Below are 20,542 nucleotides of genomic sequence, written 5' to 3'. Positions count from 1 at the left end.
AACAGATTTCAGGGCAAGAGACTACTCCTATGCTGAACAGGACTGGGAATGGGTAACATTAGGAGGCAGTAAGGAAGGAGGACAGTAAGGGGATGAGCAGCCAATGCTACAGCTACCAGGCAGTCTGGCTCCAATCCCATATCCAAGCAACTAAATGCAAGTCACATAACCTTAGGGTAAACAGGAGAAAGGGATAGGTGGACTCTCCTGCCAGAAGTGCAATAAGCAAAGCAGTCAGTCCCAGCCAGGGTAGTGGCAGCAGCCAGCTTGGTGGCAGGGGGTACCGTAGAGGCACTCGGGGTCATCCTGGCCTGAGCGCAGCCAGTTCCGGAAGAGGCGCAGGTGGTAGGAGCACTGGTGCAGGTGATGCGCCAGCGTGGCATCCAAGGAGACTGGCCGGCCCCCTGGACAGTCAGAGGAAAAACTGCGCAGCAACCGGACCACAGGGTGCTGGTCATCCAGCAGCTCTGGAGGGGATGGGGGGGACCACGGCAGGAAGCACAAAGATAAAGAAAGAGAAGAGGGAGAGACAATGAGGGGGGCACTGAGTGGCACAAGCATTACTGGGAGGTGGGGACACTCAGCTCCAAGGGGAGCTAAGAGAGAAGCAGAGATAGTCAGAACAACTGGGTGTCTCTTGCAGGGAAGAAGAGTGTCGGCACCACACTGAGTCTAAAAGAAGGGGCTACTGAGGCATCATCACACAGCAAGGCCCTCTCCTCTTTCATTGAGCTTAATTAAGTCAGTGCTTACAGAGAGCAATCACATCATTCTGGGTGGGGGGAAGCTGGCAGTTTTGTGGCTGGAGTCTTGATTAGAGCTCCAGTGTCCTTGTTCATTCCTGGACAAACCCTACTTAGGGCCTGCTTCACAGACGAATGTATTTACACAGTTGGTATAGAGATGCAAAGATCCAAAGTCACTTAGAGAAGAGGGTCAAGAATGGTATAGGGTATTAAGGCAAAGTTTGAAGCTAAAAAGGCTCCTAAAGGCTCAGGCCAGGCCTTCTGGACCAGACTCTAAAATAGCCACAAACAGGGCTGGTGTTAGGTAGATGGCAAAGGAAATTGACAGGACACCAGGTATAAAGGTCCTTTAAAACAAAAGAAAAAAAACAGAGTATGTAAAAAAAGAGAATCAATATGTAAAAATGATGATATTGACTAATCAGCCTTTACTCTTGTCCAAATACACAGATTTTTAAAAATGTTTGCATAAATCTCAGGATTCGGGGGACTCTGTATCCATTACTGAAGCCAAAAAAAGATAATTTTGTATTTTCTTCCCACTGCTGGTGAGTCTAACTTTGTTCAGCTGGTGAGTGGAAAAGCTTCAATCCTGAACGACTTACAATTTTAGCTGCTTGCAAACTTTGTGGATATATGCAATTCAGCTGCAAACTGTTGAAGGCAGTGAAAGGCATGTGGAAAGGGCATAGGAGAAACAGTAAGGAAAAGATCCTAGGAAAAAGGTATGGGGTCTTAAGACCTGATGACAGGATACTGGTATAGAGAAGGAAGGTCAAGGTAGCTAAAGATGACTGCTCAGAACTCCCAGACCAAAAGTGGTTCCACAGAGTGATCTTATGAGACTATGGTTTTCAGAGACCTCAGTCTGAAAGTCAGAAGAGGTTTCAGCTCCATCCAGGCACTAACTGTACCCTAGAAGATAATGGGCTTGGTAAATCCAATGGCTACTCTAACATTCTGGATGAGGGTGAACCACAGTCTCTTTCCCACTATATCAATTTACTTTGGCGAGTTCAGTGGGCAATTTAGTAATGGGCCATATTTGTATACTCAGTGTAGTCACAAGATGTGACAGAAGTTTATCAGGAATATAGGCAGGGATGGCTGAGATACGTTCTCTCATTAAGGTAAGGAGACAGCACTGCCTTGCCTCCTTTCCAAAGCTAGGTCCAGGTTTTCCAGCTGCCATTTCAAAGTGAGACATCACAGCAATGAGATGGTGATGATGGGACAGTAGGATGCATATTGTTGTCACTAATCTGCCATAAGCAATTGTAGACAGAGCATCCACTCTGTAATTGCTAGGTCAGTCAAGCAAGATTTGACCATGGGATAGAGCCCTCATATTGTCCTGAGGGACAAATCAAATCTAGGTACTCTTTAGCAAGACACATAATAGCTCCAAATTTCTCCCGATACCAACAGGGAGATCCCAGATTCTGGCTTCTCAAGCACTTTAGCTTCCAAACTCAAGTACAAGAAGAACAATGGCAAGAAGGCCTCTGAGGAAGTGTGCAGGGTGTCAGAGGAGATCTTGAATTTATTCTCCTGTACTCTACTGAATTATCCAGGTCTTTCTTCTTCTCTTCCTTATGGTAGAATTAACTCATTTCTTTTTCAACTGGTGAGGCTGCTAATCAAGGCCTCAGGGAACTAGAGATATATAGGTTTGAGGATCTGTTTTATGGATCTGGATCTTACCTCCCAAAGCCTAAGAACTAGGATATCAGTGATTTAACTCTGATTTCAGGGGCCCCAATTCCCAGTAGTATATTCTATATTTGAAGTAACACATCCCCTAAGTCCAAGTCCCAGGCTGTGGGGCTGGGGCTGGTGCATGAAGTTCTACTCTGGAGATTACTGTGGCATATGAAGGCCAGAAGAATTTGAAACTAATGTGTAGGCACAGCCACGCCACTCTGAAAGGGGAGCTCCTATCACAGGCACAAATGGGAGCCAGGGTGGGGGTGGGGTCTGCCAACCTAGGGAAATTTCAGCAGACCTAGTGGAGAGGTATGGCCTGATTGGGCTAAAATCTAGCACTTGCCATTGGCTAAGGAGTTTTTTCCAGCCAGGAAGCCAGGCTAATTTTACCTCCTTTGGAGAGACTTAGTGCTTGGACAGAAGAAAACCATGTATAAGAAAACTGGATTTACCTTGAAAACAAGATACAAGGCAGAAAGAAACTAAGAATATAAAGGATAAAAGAGGGAGAAAGCCCTGGGTTCCCCTGCCAAGCCCTACAAAGAGACCACTGCCCTTCAGTTTTTGGTTTACACAGATCTCTAAACTCTCCTACCTTAGTATGGCCAGACCAGTTCTTCAATATTTTTGAAATATTATTCATTCCTAAGTTCCCCCAGAAATCCCAGGAGACATCTCAACTTTCACTTCAACCTTCTCTGAGATAGCGGGGCTTAGGTAGGCTGGGGTTACCTGGAAACTGTGTGGTAACACATGCTGTATAATTCAAGGTAAAATCCCTTTTCCTTTACCCACTGCCTCCTACTCCCATCTTTCTCTCTTTATCCCAAATCAGTGTGGGCTCCTGTTTTCTAGGCCCAGGCCCTAAGTTAGTAGTAACATAAAGCAGATGTCAGGAGCACAAGAGCCACATAAAGTACACACAATGATAGGAGATAGGAATACGGTGATGGAAAACTTTAAACTCAAGATCAGTGCCCTTAGGGGTATGCTTGGGAACTGGGACCTGCAGCAGCATTGCTCCATAAGAGAAACAAATTAGTCATTCACCCCAACAAAGAGTTGGAGAAAAAAAACAGGAAGACCAAAACTGTATAAGCTGAGGAGTAGAGGGGTAAAAAAGAAGACATGGAGATGATACAGGAAATACTATTCTCTTCCTAAGAAGGAGAACCACTGTTATATTTGTACAAAGCCCAGCAGTCATGTGATGGGAAAAGGAAGAGTTTAATTAATGTTTTGGGGATGATGCTGAAAAAAGTGACAGAATGGGTGATGATGGTGACGATGGACATAAGTCCCTGAGTTGCCACACAGATAGGGCAGCCACGCTGCAGCCAAGACTAAAGTTTGTCACAAAAAGGGTATGCCCCAAGAGGGACACTTAGTGAGTGGTTCATTCAGAGACAGCACGTTGTCAACATAGTGGAAGGCAGAGGCAAAGTCAGTGTCAGAACTCAGAGGTTAAGTGTCTGGAGGTGACATGATGAGGGGGAATGACGTTGAGTCAGAAGCAAACGTACCGTTAGTCGGATGCTTTGCAAACGACACAGAAAATCGTTTTACGGCCGGGACAAACAAGAGCTCTGGGGAGAAAAGACATCATGGGGATTATACCCACCCCTGTCCCCACCCTCTGCTCTGGAATTTGCCCACAATATACTCTGTTCTTTACAGTTAGTATATGACCTGCTCCCATCCCCCCTTAGATTCCTGACTACCACGTTTCAATCTTCTCCTTTGGTATAATCTCCTTGTAGGAATCTGTGTGTCATCTCTACCACAATATGGCCCCACAAACAACCCTAATTTCACCACCACATCCTCTTTCTGGTCATTTGGAAATGAAATCTGTGTAAAACCTTTCATCCCTTCCCCCAGTCTTTTTCCATATCATCTTTCCTGCCTTGGCTGAGCAACTTCCCCATCCCTGATTTCCTAGATTTGAATCAAGACTCCACTGCATTTTTACTGACCATGGGTCATCCTCCTTGGTCCTTACTCCTACAGGCCAGAATCCAGGAAAGAATATAAAGGTGGAGTAAATTGATGTAGCAGGGCTGTATGTGGGAGATCATGAAGGGATAAGCATAAATAAGTAGTATTTATTGCACTGAGAGGGAATGCAAATGGAGGGGTGAATGGGTCCTCGGTTCCTTCTCCCCTCTATAACTGATGAAACAAACTTGTTATAAGGCCAGTGTCAGTGCCATCTTAAGTACGAATGGTTCTTGAGCTGTGTCTGTGCTGGGGGACAAATGAAGAAAAGAGTTGCCCCCCAAAACCCACCCACGTACCATCTCGGTGCTTCAGACTGGCAGGTGGTAGCTTTTTGCCATGGCTGCGGGCGTAGTCCTGAAGATTCGGGGCGCTGGAGGAGCCGCCCAGCACTGTGGTGCTGAACAGCCCTGTGCACTGCGAGCCTGCAAGGCCGGGAGTGCATTAGTAGCCACACAAAGCTGCACTTACCACACAGAAGTACACAGAACTTCACACGACAACATGAAGACACACACACATAGTCACTCAGAGCCACCACTATGTGTTCACTACACATAACCACCAACAGATCTCACTACTGTCCATAGCTACACTGGGCAAGCAAGGTAGAGGCCTTGCTGAAGATCTACATCATAGAGACAAGAGGCCACTACAAATACAGGGTTAGTCATATTAGGGGACTCAAAGTTACTGGAAGGGCAGACTGTGCTCTCCAGGTACATCTTAGGAACGCTAAAAAAAATAGATCAATCTCTCTAGATCTCCCTGGATTTAATTCAGTGCTCCTTACCCTGGATGTAGAGTTTGAAGAATCCAGAAATATAGTCCCTTATAGACTTAAAAGGAAAGAGCTTTGATTGAAACTAGAGACTACATTTTGAGCACTCAGCTCAAATTCCAAGTTCACATAAGTTCCAATTCCTCCTAAGTTCTTTCATTTCCTCCTAAGTCTTTAATCCAACATTCCCTTCCTTCTATCTCTCTTCAGGCCTTTTTCACTTTTCCCAAGAAAAGAAGTATAAGACTCACTGAATTTTTAAAGCTGGAAGGGACTCAAAGATCATCTAGTACAATCTTCTCATTTTAGAGGTAAAGAAACTGAGATTCAAAAGGGATCTCATTTGCTCAAGGTCATATAGTTTGTTAGAAGCTAAATTAGACTGGAATCTGGTCTTTTGATTCTGAAGATCAATTGTGTTCAGTTAGGAAAGAAATAATTATTTTTTCATCAAGAAAAAACAGAGCATTGTTTCTGAAGTGAAGATGGACACAAACTGAAAGATATGTGAAGAGTCAGGTGATTACATGGAAGGCATGCCTACTGTGTGCTGAGGACCCTATTAAGAAGGAGGACATGGTAAATAGGAAGAATAAAAAAGCCATGTTTTTTCTACTCTCAAAAGTTTATTGCCTTATAAGCCCTATGCTCAAAGCCAGATGCCTACACATGTAAGTTCAAAGAAAGCAAAGGGAGCTCTATTGCCAACCACAGGAGTAAATAAAATACTTTAAAAATCTCAGCAAATAAACCAGTCAATGTTCCAAATACGACTGAGAATAGGTTTGGGACTCTACAGTCCCCTCTCCTACTATAGCTCATGAGGACAGAGTGGGAGGGAAAAGATAAGATTGATACCCAAGTTTATGGGATTTGGCTCTCTACTTCCAAATCCATCTTAGCCAAGAACCTGGGTTTAGCTTGGGAACTTAACATAGCAGAGATGGACAGAATGAAAAAAAGGTCAACTTCCTTGGAGCTCACAAAGAAAGGGTCATGGTTTCAGGAGTCTCAGCATTTCAAGGTCACTATAGAAATCAAGAAAGCTCAGATGGCTAATAATCTGGAATTCAAGATTGCTGCTCTATGCAGCAACTTTTCCTACCTTTCATGTATAAAAAGGCTCTAGAAAGGGGTTCCAGAGAGTAATAAAGGCTGTTAAATATGTCTACTTTTCTTCAGAGAAGCTAAAACTAGCTGGCTTTATCCCAGACCACCTGAGCTTTGTTCTACATTTACTTCCTTCACTAAATAATTTTCTGGTGCAGTCCTGCCAATCCTGCCCTGTCCAGTCCTAGGATCATCTCAGAGGGTAGTGTCTACCTCACCACTACCATCTGTCAACCAGTCTCACGCTCATACTTCTGTCTTGAATCCTTGACAGCATTCCTACCTAAATGAGGCCAGACACAACTGTCCTCATTTCCAGCTTACCTGAAAACAATTCTTTACTGAAACTTCTGGGAAGAGAAGTCCATGTCACAGATCTATACATTTGTCATTTATTTTTCATGCCCCAATCCATCTACCTCATTTCAGAGATCTAGAAGGCAACCTACTCCCATAAAATTAGCCAGGAGGGTTACCAAAACCTTTTTTCCCTTTGTTGGTCCAAAGCTGAGCACTTTGCAGCCAAGAAATTGGGTGTCAAGGACAAAAGTAACAGAGAAATGAAAGGAGCTAAATGGAGAGAACAATAGGACAAGATAGAAGCCAGAGGACCAAGTCCAGACCCCACATAATTGTCTCTAATTGCCAGTTTTACTTACTGGCTCACAAGACCCTGTATTCAAAGATAGCCCCTCCCGAGGACCACTCCCCACTCCCAAAGAATACAATACCCTCTGAGGCTTGGTCCTTCCTGCAGTCTGTGTTCTTAGGAAAGGTTGAATGATGTTCTCCACCCCTCTCCAGGAATCAAAAAAATCAAGAGACATTCCCTCAAAGTCCTGAGAGAAGCCTCTGCCACTACACCAGTCTCAGATATGTCCCTCAAATTTCAGGAAGGAAGGAAAAAAAATTACAGAATTAGGAGAGGATGAAGGAGAGGGCATGGAGGGAGGAGGGGCCAGAGCAGGGATACAATAAACATAGGTCTCAGAGGAAGACATGGCACAAGTTCTCCAAATGAGGAATAGGACACTTATAAGGAGGTTACAAGTACCTCTATTTATAGTTTTGTCTCTGATAACTCTGAAGTATCAGAGTCTCCATGGTCCCTTAAGGTCTGGGCTAGACCGGGAGGACAGATAAGGAATGAGAGGGGAAGCCAGAAAAATGCCCTTGAGCCAGAGAAATGGGGGTTGGTGTAAAAACCAAAAGACAAACACCTTGCTGGAATGGAAACAATCATCTGGGATCAAAGTTCACACCTAAACATGGCTTCTCCCAATTCATCCTCCCTAGCCCCACCCAACAATTCCATTGACCAGATGACCCCAACATCCGTGACTAAGGTTTCCCACAATAAAACCTGTTAGAACAGACAGACACCCCTTCCCAACAATAGGTGAAATGCTGGAAAACCATACCTAGGCCACTCTGCTTCATCTCTGTTGGTGGCCGTGCAGATGAAAAGAGCCGGTAGCCACCAGGTCTCGAGGATGAAGTCTCAGAAAGCACCTGGAGAAAAAGGACTCTATATTACCATTTTGTCACCTCAACCAAGAAGTCTAAAACCCAGGTCCTGAATTCCTGCCCCTATAAAACCAAGCAATGTCAGAAAGTCTGGAAGAACCAAAGGATTTTTATGGGGGAGGAATAATGAAAAGGGAATGGAGAGTGTACTTTGCAGAGGGAACTGTCCAGGGAATCCTATACACCAGATGGCACTTGTATTTCCAAGATGCCTGTTCCCACAGCCCTTCCATCCCAAATTTGAGAAATCATTATTCAACCATTCTCAGTTCTCAGCAGAGAAGGGTTCCTTAATCTTACCTATCCCTCCACAGGATTCAGAAACCCAATCACAATAAACGAGCCATGCTAAAAAGGAAAGTCTGGCTACCCTCTCCTCTTTCCATGGGACAGCTGTGGTTATGGCAACCATACTCGGTTTCTTATCTGCACCAAGAAACCCTCCCCTCCATGTCTGGAGACATGAAACAGATTTCTAAAAAGGCTACGAGGGGGGCGCCTGGGTGACTCAGATGGTTAAGCGTCTGCCTTCGGCTCAGGTCATGATCTCAGGGTCCTGGGATCGAGTCCCGCATCAGGCTCCCTGCTCCTTGGGAGCCTGCTTCTCCCTCTGCCTCTCTCTCTCTCTCATGAATAAATAAAATCTTTAAAAAAAATAAATAAATAAATAAAAATAAAAAGGCTACAAGGGCCTAATCACACAAATCCCAACACACACACACCCCACCACCCCCAGATAGTGTTCTGAGTCCCTAGATCCCAAAAGGCAAAGACAGAGGCAGGAAAGGAAGATGAAGAAGGGAGGGACACCTGTGTGCAGGATGCCAGGTGAGTGGTGGACACAGCCCGGGGCTGTAGGCCGATGGCTGGGGAAGGCCTGGGGAGGTCTCCTGACCTCCTGCGGCGCCGTCCCCGCAAGGGGATCAGGTCCAGGTTCCCCGTGCACTGCATGTTCATGACCTGAAATCAGACCGGGTGGAAAGCCGGTCACAGCTCCTTTAACTCCCAGGCTCCCAAAAGCCCCAGTGCCCATTGGGCAGAGCTAGTTCTAGGCCTGGAGAGGATGATCACCCAGGGCACAGCTGCTATGAAGGTCACAGATTCTGTATTCTAAAACTGTCCAAAAATATGAGATGACAAGAGGAGAAGGAATGGGGGGAAGGGTTGTAGTCGATAAGGATAAGAATACCAATGCCTATACCTATAGAATAAGGAAAGGAAATATTAATATTAAAAGGCTGTGTGACCAAGGAGTGGAGAGAAGATTTTCTTGCAAAGCTGAGGAGCGTATCGTGGGCAACCACCATCCTGGATGAGCCACGGTATAAGCAACACTAGGAATTAAAAGGAAGAAATGTGATTACAACAGGAAGCTTCCTGTAGGCCTGAAAGAAAAAAGCCAACTCATCAAGTCTGAGAGATGATACACAGAGAGCTCTGCTTTGCCTGTATCTCTTGACTGATTAAACCAGAAGAAAAAAAAAAAGGGTTAAGCACAATAGTGCTAGGGAGACTGGCAGACCATGTGAATGGGGAAGACATTTAGATGTGGAGAAGCAGTTTACTGATGACGATTATACATCATTCTTGTCCGCTTGATCAATCCACGTGAGTCTGTAGGGTACTAGTGTACTGTGGATACTAAGTTAACTTATACCTCAAAGAGAAAATAATGCATCCCCCTCCTAAAGAAGCTCTGAGTATTCATAACATCAAGTCTAATGTAAAATAATCAGGAAGAAAAGAGTAAGTCCAAAACAGACTGTAGTTTGTTTTTTCAGCTTTCTCCAAAATCTGAACTGTAAGCCTCTGGCTGATCCTATATAAGGTAGTTACAGATTCTTCTAAGATATTCCTAAAATGAAAGACCAATTCCTTTAAGACAGAGAGCTGGTACAGAGCCAGGTGAATAGATTGATCTGTCAAAGCAGGACCCAAATCAGACAGAGTCCCTGAGACAAGGATAAATCATGGGGTCAAAAAGAGTGTCATTGAGCCAAAGAGGGAAAAAATCTTTCCAAGAAAAAAGACCTGAACAAAAACATCAGCACAGTTAGCTGGACACAATGTGACATTTACAATAGTTCCTCCTTCTAGGCTAGAGAACTAGAACCAGGCCTAGAGACAAACTCCAAAAATAACGGACACAGGCCCAGGCCAATAACGCTCCTCATCAGGACAGAGGGAAGAGAGAGACTTCCAGACTTGCTTCCCTTTCTGGAATGAGTACTGGTAACCCTAAAAGGATGATATTAAAGTGTTACATAATTGCTCCTGTCTGAGCTATAATTTTTACCCAAGGCAACAAAGAGATGGAGAGAGACTGGCCTTTAATAGCTATTGTTTTATTATTATAATTACTGTTTACTGAACATCTATATGTTAGATATTACTTGTGTTTACTTGTGTTTCATAGATGAAAAACTGAGGCTTGGAGAAATTACCTCTCAGAAGTAGCAACCAGCTTAAAGGAGCTTTACTGGGAGACCAGTTATGAAAGAGAAATTAAGTAAAACATGTCCACCAGGGACAAGAGGACTCTGCCTAAGGTCCCAACAATCCCCCAAGGGCATTCAGAGGATTCATGGATATTGCCCTATGAGCAATTCCACCACTTCTTTCTCCCAAGCCCCTCCCATTACCTCCATGGAGCCGGCTTTTCGGTTACGAATGAGGGGTGATCTCCTTGGGAGGCCAGGGCCCTCAGGGGGCTGGGGTGAAGTCTGCAATGCCCGGTCTGGTTCATCCGATGCCTTCCCCGGGCACAGGTTCTCCATGCTGCCTTGGTCTGTTTTCATCTCTTCATTCTACCCACCAACAGGTACAGATCGGAAGGGTGTTAATGGCCTCCAGCCTCCTCATCCCAGACTCCCCAGTCTTTTCACCTCCCTACACTATTTCCAAGTTTCCCATCCCTTGGTTCCTAAATCCTCTAATCTAAAATCCCAGCACTCAGACCCACCTCAGAAGAAGCTGGACGGAATCCACAGCCAGTTGGGGCACTGCCTTCTTCCTCAACACCTTTCACTCCAGGGCTAAAGTGTAGCTCCACATGGAACCGCTCCTCTGATAAGGGATCCTATGGGGCATCAACAGATGAAGGAGCAGTGGGAAAAGTTGGATATGGTGGTGGAAGACCACAGGGACAACAGAGAGGAACTCAGAGGATACATCCTCCCAGGGCTGAGGTTTCAGTATCTTACTCCATTCTGGGGCTGATCTATTTTTTTTTTTTTTTAAGATTTATTTATTTATTTGAGAGAGCGAGAATGAGAGAGAGCACATGAGAGGGGGGAGGGTCAGAGGGAGAAGCAGACCCCCTGCCGAGCAGGGAGCCCGATGCGGGACTCGATCCCGGGACTCCAGGATCATGACCTGAGCTGAAGGCAGACACTTAACGACTGAGCCACCCAGGCGCCCCAAACATATGCCTTTTTTCTTTTTTTTTTTTTCTTTTTTTTTTTTTCTTTTTTTAATTTATTTGCGAGAGAGCGAATGAGAGACAGAGAGCACGAGGGGGAGGAGGGTCAGAGGGAGAAGCAGACTCCCCGCTGAGCAGGGAGCCCGATGTGGGACTCGATCCAGGGACTCCAGGATCATGACCTGAGCCGAAGGCAGTCGCTTAACCTACTGGGCCACCCAGGCGCCCTGGGGCTGATCTATTATAGCTTCCCCTTAACTATAGTCTAGTGTTAAAGGATCCTCATTCCTTCACCTCCACTATTTGAGATTCACCACCCCACATGACTTCCACAACTCTTTCCATCCATCTCCCACAGTAATTCAGCTTTGCTACAGTACCTACAGCAGCACACTTCATATATACATACCACACACACATACATACAACACCACACTTACCTTTGTGGAGCCAGATGAAAAAGGTATAAGAAAGTTTGAGAGAAAAAGACTCACTGTAACATCATCCCAAATTCTATACCCTCCCTAATCCAGAGCTATGTTCCATGGTATTTCTCTGGCTCAACACCATCCCAAAATACTTCTTCTGTTCTAGCAGGAACCTCCAGGTTCCTCTTTGTGACATGCTGTGCTTGGGTATCACACCTAGCTGAATTCTACAAATTATAAGGATATGAAAGTTTCTTTCTAAAATGGGAAGGAGGAGAAAGAAGGGGCACCCTCCTCACCCCACCGTGTTAGCTCCTCACCCGTGTGTTGTCCTCATAAAGCATGATGACAATCTGGGTCATATAGTTGAGCTCTGAGATGGCACTGAGATAAGCCAAAGCTCTCTGCCATTGTGCATCCTGGGTCTCCTACAGAACATAAGAAGAAGAAAATCAATGCCCAAGGACAAGGGAGTCAGGGAAGGAGCAGGGAGACAAAGAGAATACAGAAAACTTGCAGTTTTAAAAAAGAAACATGAGGAGGAGAGTAAAAGAATGTTGGGAAAAAGTGTTCATAGGTTGAAGGAAGAAAGATCCTTACATCAAGAAGTCCCCCATAACGGAAGACACTGAGTAGGGAGTGGACATGGCTTTCACTGGTGAAATAGAGACGTGTTCGAACATGGCGGCCTGGGGAGAGCACCCCTCGGGAGTACCTGAGATAAGAGCTAAGTCATGTACACTGTCACATAATCTTCTTCCCACCCCTCCACGAACTCCTTCCTCCCAGCTCAAACACCTCTCTCCTTTCCACCCCAGGATCCCTTCTATTCTTAGTTCCCCAAGCTGTCCCAGCCTATATTCCCCCAAGGGCTCCCTGACACACCCCTCCCTCCATCCAGCACCCCTCCCAGCCCTCCCTCACAGGGGATGCAGCTTGTTGACAGACTCATCCTCGTGGGTTCTCTGCAGGTCAAGTAGTATCTTCCGCAACAGTGGAAGACAGAAGCCCACAGCAATTTCCAGTTTCTCCTCCCGACTGATCCCGTACTCCTAGGGGCCACAGGCCAGGAAAAAGTACCTCAGTGAATCTTGTTTTCCTCTTGCCTCATACTCCAAGGCCCAAGATGATGTTTTTCTTCACCTCAGGTCTAGGGTTTCTCTCATATCCACCACATTCCCCCTCTCCAGGTTTCTCCTCAGTTAGCCTCTTGCACTTAATCAGAGCCAGAGAATTATAGCAACTCAACTTATTTTTTCTCTAAGTTTCCTTCCCCTGCTTCCCACACCATCCCTCCTTTCTGCTTTTCTTCCCTTCCTTTCCCAGTGCCCATCCCCCTAGGCTATGAGACACACCTGGGGAATGACCACATCAGCCAATGCCTTAGAGAGACGTAGCAACTCTGCTGTGCCTTGAAGTCCCAGACTCCCATTGTGCTGCACATCATACTTCACACAGTCATAGATGTCAGGGATCTTACTGATATCATAGCGCCCACTCTTCTGTCGAAAGTCACGCTCCAGTTTGCTCCAACGCTGTAGCATGAGCTCTAGTGTCTCACTGTGGTAGAGTTGCAGGTCTGGAAGGAAGATGGACAGTCAGAAAGAGCCAAAGATTTTATCTCTAACAAAAGACCCTAACAAATTTGCAGTAGAATCAGAGGGATGAGAATGCCTTGTCTCATACATTTAGGAGAGGTCACAGGAGTGCCTGAGGAACCCATCCATACCAGAAACCTTGAAGGGAAGATAGTACTATTCATACCTACCTACAGACTTGGGGTCCTGCATCCGTTCCCGGATCTGGTAAGTGAGGTTTTCAATCAGGGCAAATACCTGATCACAGACCTTCACAGGATTCTGGATGACAGCCATGGAGTTGAGGAGGGAAGTGCTTCCAGTGGGAGCCAGCTTTGGGGAACAGAGAGATGAAAAGCAAGATAGGCTCTGTGCCAATTGCCCAGAATCCGGCAAGCTTATTACAGAAACTACCTGCAAGTAAGATCTGGTTGTAGGCTCACTCCAATGAGGATTCTTAGGCTACAGGGCATACTATCAGTTCTAGGATGAGGGGACTGCTCTAACACACAGTCATCTAAGAAGGGTTGAGGGTAAAAGTCTTGGAATCCAGAGGAAATAAAATAGACCTAGGTTCTTTTTTTTTTTTAAGAGAGGGTTGGGGAAGGCCAGAGGGAGAGAGTCTTCAGCAGGCTCCATGTCCAGCATAGGCACCCCCTATATGTATTTTAGAACCCCCAATAAAAGAACCTAGGTCAGGGCACCTGGGTGGCTCAGTTGGTTGAGCATCCGACTCCTGGTTCTGGCTTGGGTCACGGTCTTGGGGTGGTGAGATTGAGCCCCACGTTGAGCTCTGCGCTGGGCCATGGAGCCTGCTTGGGATTCTCTCTCTATCTTTACCTCCCTCTGCTCATGCACTCTTGCTCTCCATTCCCCCCCTTCTCTCAAATAAATAAAATCTTTAAAAATAAATAAATAAATAAATAAATAAATAAATAAATAAAATACACAAGGAAAATACTGGGGAGGGGCGCCTGGCTGGCTCAGTCAGTTAAGCATCTGACTCTGAAATTCATTTCAGGTCATGATCTCAGGGTCCTGAGATGGAGCCCCGCATTGGGCTCTGCACTGAGCGTGGAGCCTGCTTGAGATTCTCTCTCTGCTCTCCCTCAGCCCCAGCTCCCCACCCTGCTTGCGTGCGCTCTCTTTCTCTCTAAAAAAAAAAAAAAAGAAGAAAGAAAAGAAAATGCTGGGGAATAAAGATTAAACCAAAACCCTTCAAAATCCCCACAGAATGTTTCATGAGTGGGTAACAGAGATAACAAAATCTTATTCCTCCTAACAAAATGCTAGCTTGACCTAGAGCAGAGGTCCTGCCTCAGAGCTAGGTTCCAGCTCAAACTTTCAGGACAGTGACAGTCAATGAAGAATGGGGAAGGGAAAAGAGGGCTGTGGGTGGAATGCACACATTCAATTAGGCCCTTTTTGCTAGCAAAAAGAAGCAAGGGAGAAAGAAAAAGTACTTTATTTAAAAAAAAAATTTTTTTTTTTAAGATTTTGGTTATTTATTTGACAGAGAGAGACACAGCAAGAGAGAGAACACAAGCAGGGGGAGTGAGAGAGGGAGAAGCAGGCTTCCCACAGAGCAGGGAGCCCTATGCGGGGCTCGATCCCAGGACCCTGGGACCATGGCCTGAGCCGAAGGCAGACGCTTAACGACTGAGCCACCCAGGCGCCCCAGAAAAATTATTTTAGCTTTTTTAATTTGACATTGAGCAATGGATTGGGACATAAGAGAGCAAGATCCTACCCTTATCAAGTCTTGCTCAGAGAAAAACACAAAAAATGGACATTCTCCAGGCAATGTGCACAGCTACTTAGCTCACTGAAGAACCTATCAGAAATGGTTACATAATACTCTGAATATACTTAATGCAACTGAACTGTATGCTTAAAAATGATTCAAGCGGGGGGCACCCCACTGGCTCAGTCAAAGAGCATGCAACTCTTGATCTCGAGGTTGTGAGTTCAAGCCCCATGTTGGGTGTAGATATTACTTAAAAATAATTTAAAAAAAAAAATCTTAAAAAAAAAAGATTCAAGTGGTACTACAATTTAAAAAAATTTTTTTTCTTTAAAAAAGAACTCATCAGAAATGAGCTACCAGTGGTAGGATGGTATAAAATCACCGTCTGGCAAATGATCTCCAGTCAATCATGGCAGGATACATAGGAAAAAAAGATGACCCTGGGGAATGGCATCCACTGTGATTAATACTGTAAGGCCGTACACTATGGTGGCCAACAGCCTGGGCTCTCAGGTGAGACACTTTGGGTTCATACTAGCTGGGTGTCCTTGGAAAGGTCGCCTAAATTCTTCTGGGCCTAGATTTTCTCATCTGTAAAATGGGAGAAAAGTAGTACAGGTCCACAGTTCTTATGATGGATTAAATATGGTCATTAATTCTCTGTCACCTTCCCCTTGCCTAGAATCTGCACTGGCCCTGTGACTGCTTAACCAATAAACAACAACAACAATAACAACAAAACCACAAAGTTACATTGCATTAACTAATTCTGGGCCTACACTTTAAGAGTTTAGAAGGGGGATACCTGGCTGGCTCAGTTGGTGGAGCACACAGCTCTTGATTTCAGGGTTGTGAATTCAAGCCCCACATTTGGTGCAGAGATTACTTAAAAATAAAATATATTTTAAAATTTATTTGAGAGAAAGAGCATGAGCAGGAGGGGCAGATGGAGAGGGAGAGAGAATCTCAAGCAGACTCCCCAGTGAGTGGGGAGCCTGACGTGGGACTCGATCTCACAACCATGAGATCACAACCTTAAAAATAGGGGCACCTGGGTGGCACAGTTGGTTAAGTGTCTGACTTTTGGTTCTGGCTGGGTCATGATCTCAGGGTTGTGAGATTAAGCTCTGTGTTGTGGTCCACATTCAGCGTAGAGTCAGCTTAAAAGACTCTCTCTCCATTTCCCTCTGCCCCTCCCCCGAAGTGTGTGTGCATATGTGCTCTCTCTCTCAAATAAAGAAATACAATTTTAAAAATAATAATAAAAAAATAAAATCTTAAAAAAAAAAAACAGCTTGGAAGCTTCTGGTTTTGGGGTGTCCTAAGCTACCATTTAAGAAGTCTGGCTACAATGCTAAGAAACCACATGGAGAAAACATGTGGAGAGGAGAGGCTCTAAGATTACAGGGAGAGCAAGAAGAAGGAGAAAGCCCAGCCATCTCAGCAACCCAGTCGAGCCTTCAGATGGTTTCAGCCCCAAAACCTGGCCAGTATCTGGACAATTTTAGGAGACAGCCCAGTCAAGACCAGCTGAGCCTAGAACTATGAGTAAGATAACAGAATGGATATCATTTTAAGTCACTGAGTTTTGGGGTAGTTTTTTTTTTGTTTTTGTTTTTTTGGTTTTTTTTTTAAAGATTTTATTTATTTATTTGAGAGAGAGAGAATGAGAGAGAGCACATGAGAGGGGGGAGGGTCAGAGGGAGAAGCAGGCTCCCTGCCGAGCAGGGAGCCCGATGCGGGACTCGATCCCGGGACTCCAGGATCATGACCTGAGCCAGAGGCAGTCGCTTAACCGACTGAGCCACCCAGGCGCCCTGTTTGTTTTTTATTTGAGACAGAGAGAATGAGGGAGAGAGAGCACATGAGAGGGGGGAGGGTCAGAGGCAGAAGCAGGCTCCCTGCCGAGCAGGGAGCCCGATGCGGGACTCGATCCAGGGACTCCAGGATCATGACCTGAGCCGAAGGCAGTCGCTTAACCAACTGAGCCACCCAGGCGCCCCTTGGGGTAGTTTTTTATGCATCAATAGATAACTGAAACATTATTTCATTCAGAATCCTTGGGACCTGCTGAGTTTTGGAACTGAGACTTTTTCAGACTTTAGGAAGCTAATATAGTACATATGCCACATGTTATATAGTATCTCCAACAGGGCTTAGCGCATAACTAAACACATTTACGTTTCTGCAGCACAATATATGATGATTCACACTAAACAAAATAAATACGAATTAGAAATAGTCTTATCATGTCAGGTTTTGCTACCAAATGAATCTTGGTGCCAAATCTTTTTTGCTGTTGAAACTGTGGATAAGAGATTGTAGGCCCATACTTACCTCAAAGGGTAAGGATTAAATGAGATAATGTATGGAAAGCAGTGCCTACCATGTAGTAAGCACCATTACTGATCACTATTATTTAGAAGTCCAGGAATTTGGGATGGGGGTATGCTGGGCACAAAAATAGGGAGAGCCTGACCTGATCGTAATCCTCAGGACCAAAAGGGGCATCCTGCTGCAAAATATGGTGCAGTCGAGCCTTCACCCGATGCTGGCAGCTGCTCAAGGAATCGCCATCACTGTCCAGGAGCCCATTCATGTTGGCACTCTTCACCATTTGTACCAAAATGGGTGTTAGCTCTCCTTCTAGAGCCAGAAGGCCCTGGAGAGGAAGCAAAACATCTATTAGTTTTCCTTCCAGTCTACGTCCTCTAGGCCTACATGGTCCCAGAGATCAAATGGGAGCTGGCTTGGAGAGGAGGGGTATAGGTCAAGGGGCCTACCCCCACTAATTATTCTCAGCTCATTCTCAGTAGTATAGAATGGGTCAAACACAAGCAGAAACTTCTCTGAGTCAGCACATAAACATCCTGACATTTTCCAACTAGTTCTCCAAACTCTTGGTTTCTCTACCTAACGGAAGCTGGGACTGTGGGAGAACTGTAAGTGTGCACCTTGGCAAAGGCTGCAGCAGTCATTTGGACACGGCCCTCATCAGAGGCATAGATCTTGAGATCGTGGCGGAAAGTGCTATGGAGACGAAGCAGCCCACAACCGGGGAAGCCAGCATAATCACCTGGGGGTAAAGGGGAGGAACAGGAATGGACTGCTATAAATACCCACATGGAAGGAAGAATGCTCTTTCCCCCATTAACTTCCCCATTGCCTCTAACTGTTCATTCCCCCAACTTATTCTCTAATCATCTTATCCAAGCCCTGCTAGTTACCTCCAAAATACTCACCCTGTCCTCCAGGGTACATGCAGCGAAAAGCTCGCCCCAGCTCCTCAGCCTGAACACGGCCAGCAGGAGTTAGTTCTCCACCCCACTTCAGTACTAGCAACAGAGATGGGGCCAGGGCCTCCTGCTGTGGGTCTGCAGGAATAAGGGGCAGTGAATAGGTCTCATCTAAGGAAAATAGTGGGGACATCTAAATGTCAGGTCTTCTGAGGAGCCCAGAAAGGTGCTTTAAGGTAGAGGTCATCTAAAGGTTTAAGAATAAGAGACCTGAATGGTAATGGGAAGGGGGTATTATATCTTACCTTGCCCCTCATTAGTAGCTTTTACTCCATGAGGGTAGTAAGTCAACTGCACCTTCCGGTTGATGCCAGAGAAATGACCATACCTGTAGGATAAACTCACAGTTTACTTTTTACCCCAGCACTCAGTTCTCACTGTCATTGGCTCCCCTTTCCTATCCCCTTTCTCACATCTCCAGCACAGACTTCAGCTGCTCTAGTTTCCCAGTCTTCTCCTCGATCTCACCACCTGGTTCTTTCTCCAGTTCAGCCAATAACAGCCTTGTGATATCCAGAACCTCCTAGAGGAAATAACAGGATATCCATACAGGAGGCCAAGTCCTGACAAGTTACCCTTTCATCCTGGCCTCTCATTGAGGCCCCCAATCCTATTTTCTCTAACTTTCCCATAGCACTGCTCCTCCCAGCCAGATTCCACATGTTACCTGTAGCTGCTCGGGCCGCTTCAGTTTTAATTTACCCGTCTTGTAGCCACCATGTTTTTCAAATAGACTGAAAAACCTGAAGAAATAAGGAAAAGCTTCAGTATGGGGTAAGACCGTTAAAATCTTGGGGAGCTGCCCCATCCCCATCTCCCTCACAAAAACCTGTCTAAATTAGGACATTCTTCCTACCTTGGATGTGTCACCTCCATCTTCATTTTCTGTTTGGGGGTACGATCCCCATGACGGATAATTGCAATGACACAACGAAGTTCCATCCTAAGATAGAGAATGTTGTTAGAGCCTCTCCTTTCCACACCAACTCCCATCATTTCATCTTATTTGACATGTCAAAGAACAGAGGAAAAACTATCTGAGATTAGGCAAATAGGTAGGGTCAAGGAAAATGCCTGGAAGATACCCAGGCTCCACTAGTCAGATGGTAGAGGGTCAGAAAGTAACCACTGGTCTGACTCAGGTGCCTTAAGTAGGTTACTCCAGATTTTATACTTTTGCTCACATAGTGCCAGATGTGGTAGGGACAATGGGAATGTCCTCAGCCTCTGTGGGGATGGACCATGGGATCTGGAACTGTGGAGCAAGCTCCCGCATGATGGTGTTCCTAGAAGAAACATGAAGAACTGTATGAAAATGAATGAACCAGAACCACACATGTGAATAAAGCTCACGAAAACTAGCAAGTTGTAGAGGAATACATTATATAAAGTCTAAAAACATGCCCCCCCAAAAAACGCATAGATGTAATAAAAGTATTAACAAATGCATGGGAATGACAGGGGCGTCTGGGTGGCTCAGTTGGTTAAGAGTCCCACACTTGGTTTCAGCTCAGGTCATGATGTCATGGGTCTTGAGACTGAGCCCCACATCAGGCTCTATGCTCAGTGGGGAGTCTGCTTGAGATTCTCTCCCTCTGCCCCTTCCCCCACTTTCTCTCGAGTGCACATTCTGTCTCTCTAAAATATATAAATTTTTTTAAAAAAATGCATGGGAATGACAAACACCAAATTAAAGATTGTCGTTATCTCTGGGTGGGAGGGAAAGGGATGTAATTAGCAAGGGGTGGGTAGGGGCCTCAGCTATATTCTTTTTTTTTTTTTAAGATCTATTTATTTATTTTAGAGACAGAGAGAATGTGAGTGTGGAGAGGGGCAGAGGAAGAGGGAGAGGGAGAATCCTTAAGCAGACTCCCCACTGAGTGTGGAGCCGGACATAGGGCTTGATCCCTGGACCCTGAGATCATGACCTGAGCAGAAATCAAGAGTCGGCCACTTAACCAACTGAGTCACCCAGGAGCCCCAATTCTTAATATTCTATTTCTAAAGCTTGACAGTGAATACATGAATATTCACCATATGCATCATTTTTTCCACATTTTTAAATATCATGTGGTGAATTTTTTTAAAAGAAAAGTTTTAAAATAGTATATGTTTAGTACAATAAATATAATTTGTTTATATATGGTAGAAGAAGACACAATGGTATATATAAAACTGTTAACAGAGTGCAGCGTTAGGAAGGC

The 20,542-nt window shown here is 45.2% G+C and overlaps 1 protein-coding gene across 10 annotated transcripts in view; it reads right to left on the bottom strand.

The window, feature by feature from the left end:
- The window catches only part of PPIP5K1 (diphosphoinositol pentakisphosphate kinase 1), a 46,405-nt gene that overhangs the window by 18,159 nt on the left and 7,704 nt on the right, over positions 1-20,542 (bottom strand). The window contains exons 11-30 of one of the 10 annotated variants that reach the window (XM_054513566.2): positions 19,523-19,624; positions 19,195-19,281; positions 19,006-19,081; positions 18,752-18,861; positions 18,584-18,666; positions 18,285-18,416; positions 17,997-18,118; positions 17,522-17,704; positions 13,487-13,628; positions 13,074-13,297; positions 12,643-12,770; positions 12,319-12,433; positions 12,039-12,146; positions 10,832-10,948; positions 10,512-10,676; positions 8,680-8,829; positions 7,764-7,854; positions 4,751-4,876; positions 3,977-4,039; positions 285-467 (exon numbers count right to left, since the gene is read on the bottom strand). In XM_054513566.2, the coding sequence (XP_054369541.1) occupies positions 285-467; positions 3,977-4,039; positions 4,751-4,876; positions 7,764-7,854; positions 8,680-8,829; positions 10,512-10,676; positions 10,832-10,948; positions 12,039-12,146; positions 12,319-12,433; positions 12,643-12,770; positions 13,074-13,297; positions 13,487-13,628; positions 17,522-17,704; positions 17,997-18,118; positions 18,285-18,416; positions 18,584-18,666; positions 18,752-18,861; positions 19,006-19,081; positions 19,195-19,281; positions 19,523-19,624 (2,507 nt within the window). The remainder of the gene's footprint in view (positions 1-284; positions 468-3,976; positions 4,040-4,750; positions 4,877-7,763; positions 7,855-8,679; positions 8,830-10,511; positions 10,677-10,831; positions 10,949-12,038; positions 12,147-12,318; positions 12,434-12,642; positions 12,771-13,073; positions 13,298-13,486; positions 13,629-17,521; positions 17,705-17,996; positions 18,119-18,284; positions 18,417-18,583; positions 18,667-18,751; positions 18,862-19,005; positions 19,082-19,194; positions 19,282-19,522; positions 19,625-20,542) is intronic. The other 9 variants (XM_045900206.2, XM_045900210.2, XM_045900212.2 and 6 more) reach the window with 9 other exon arrangements.

Source organism: Mirounga angustirostris, unplaced genomic scaffold, assembly GCF_029215605.1.
Source record: "Mirounga angustirostris isolate CCGP_5_RB_7025 unplaced genomic scaffold, mMirAng1.0.hap1 SCAF_9, whole genome shotgun sequence".
Taxonomy (NCBI): domain Eukaryota; kingdom Metazoa; phylum Chordata; class Mammalia; order Carnivora; family Phocidae; genus Mirounga; species Mirounga angustirostris.
Note: the sequence above shows the minus strand (reverse complement) of the source record. Positions and strands in the feature narration are given on the sequence as shown.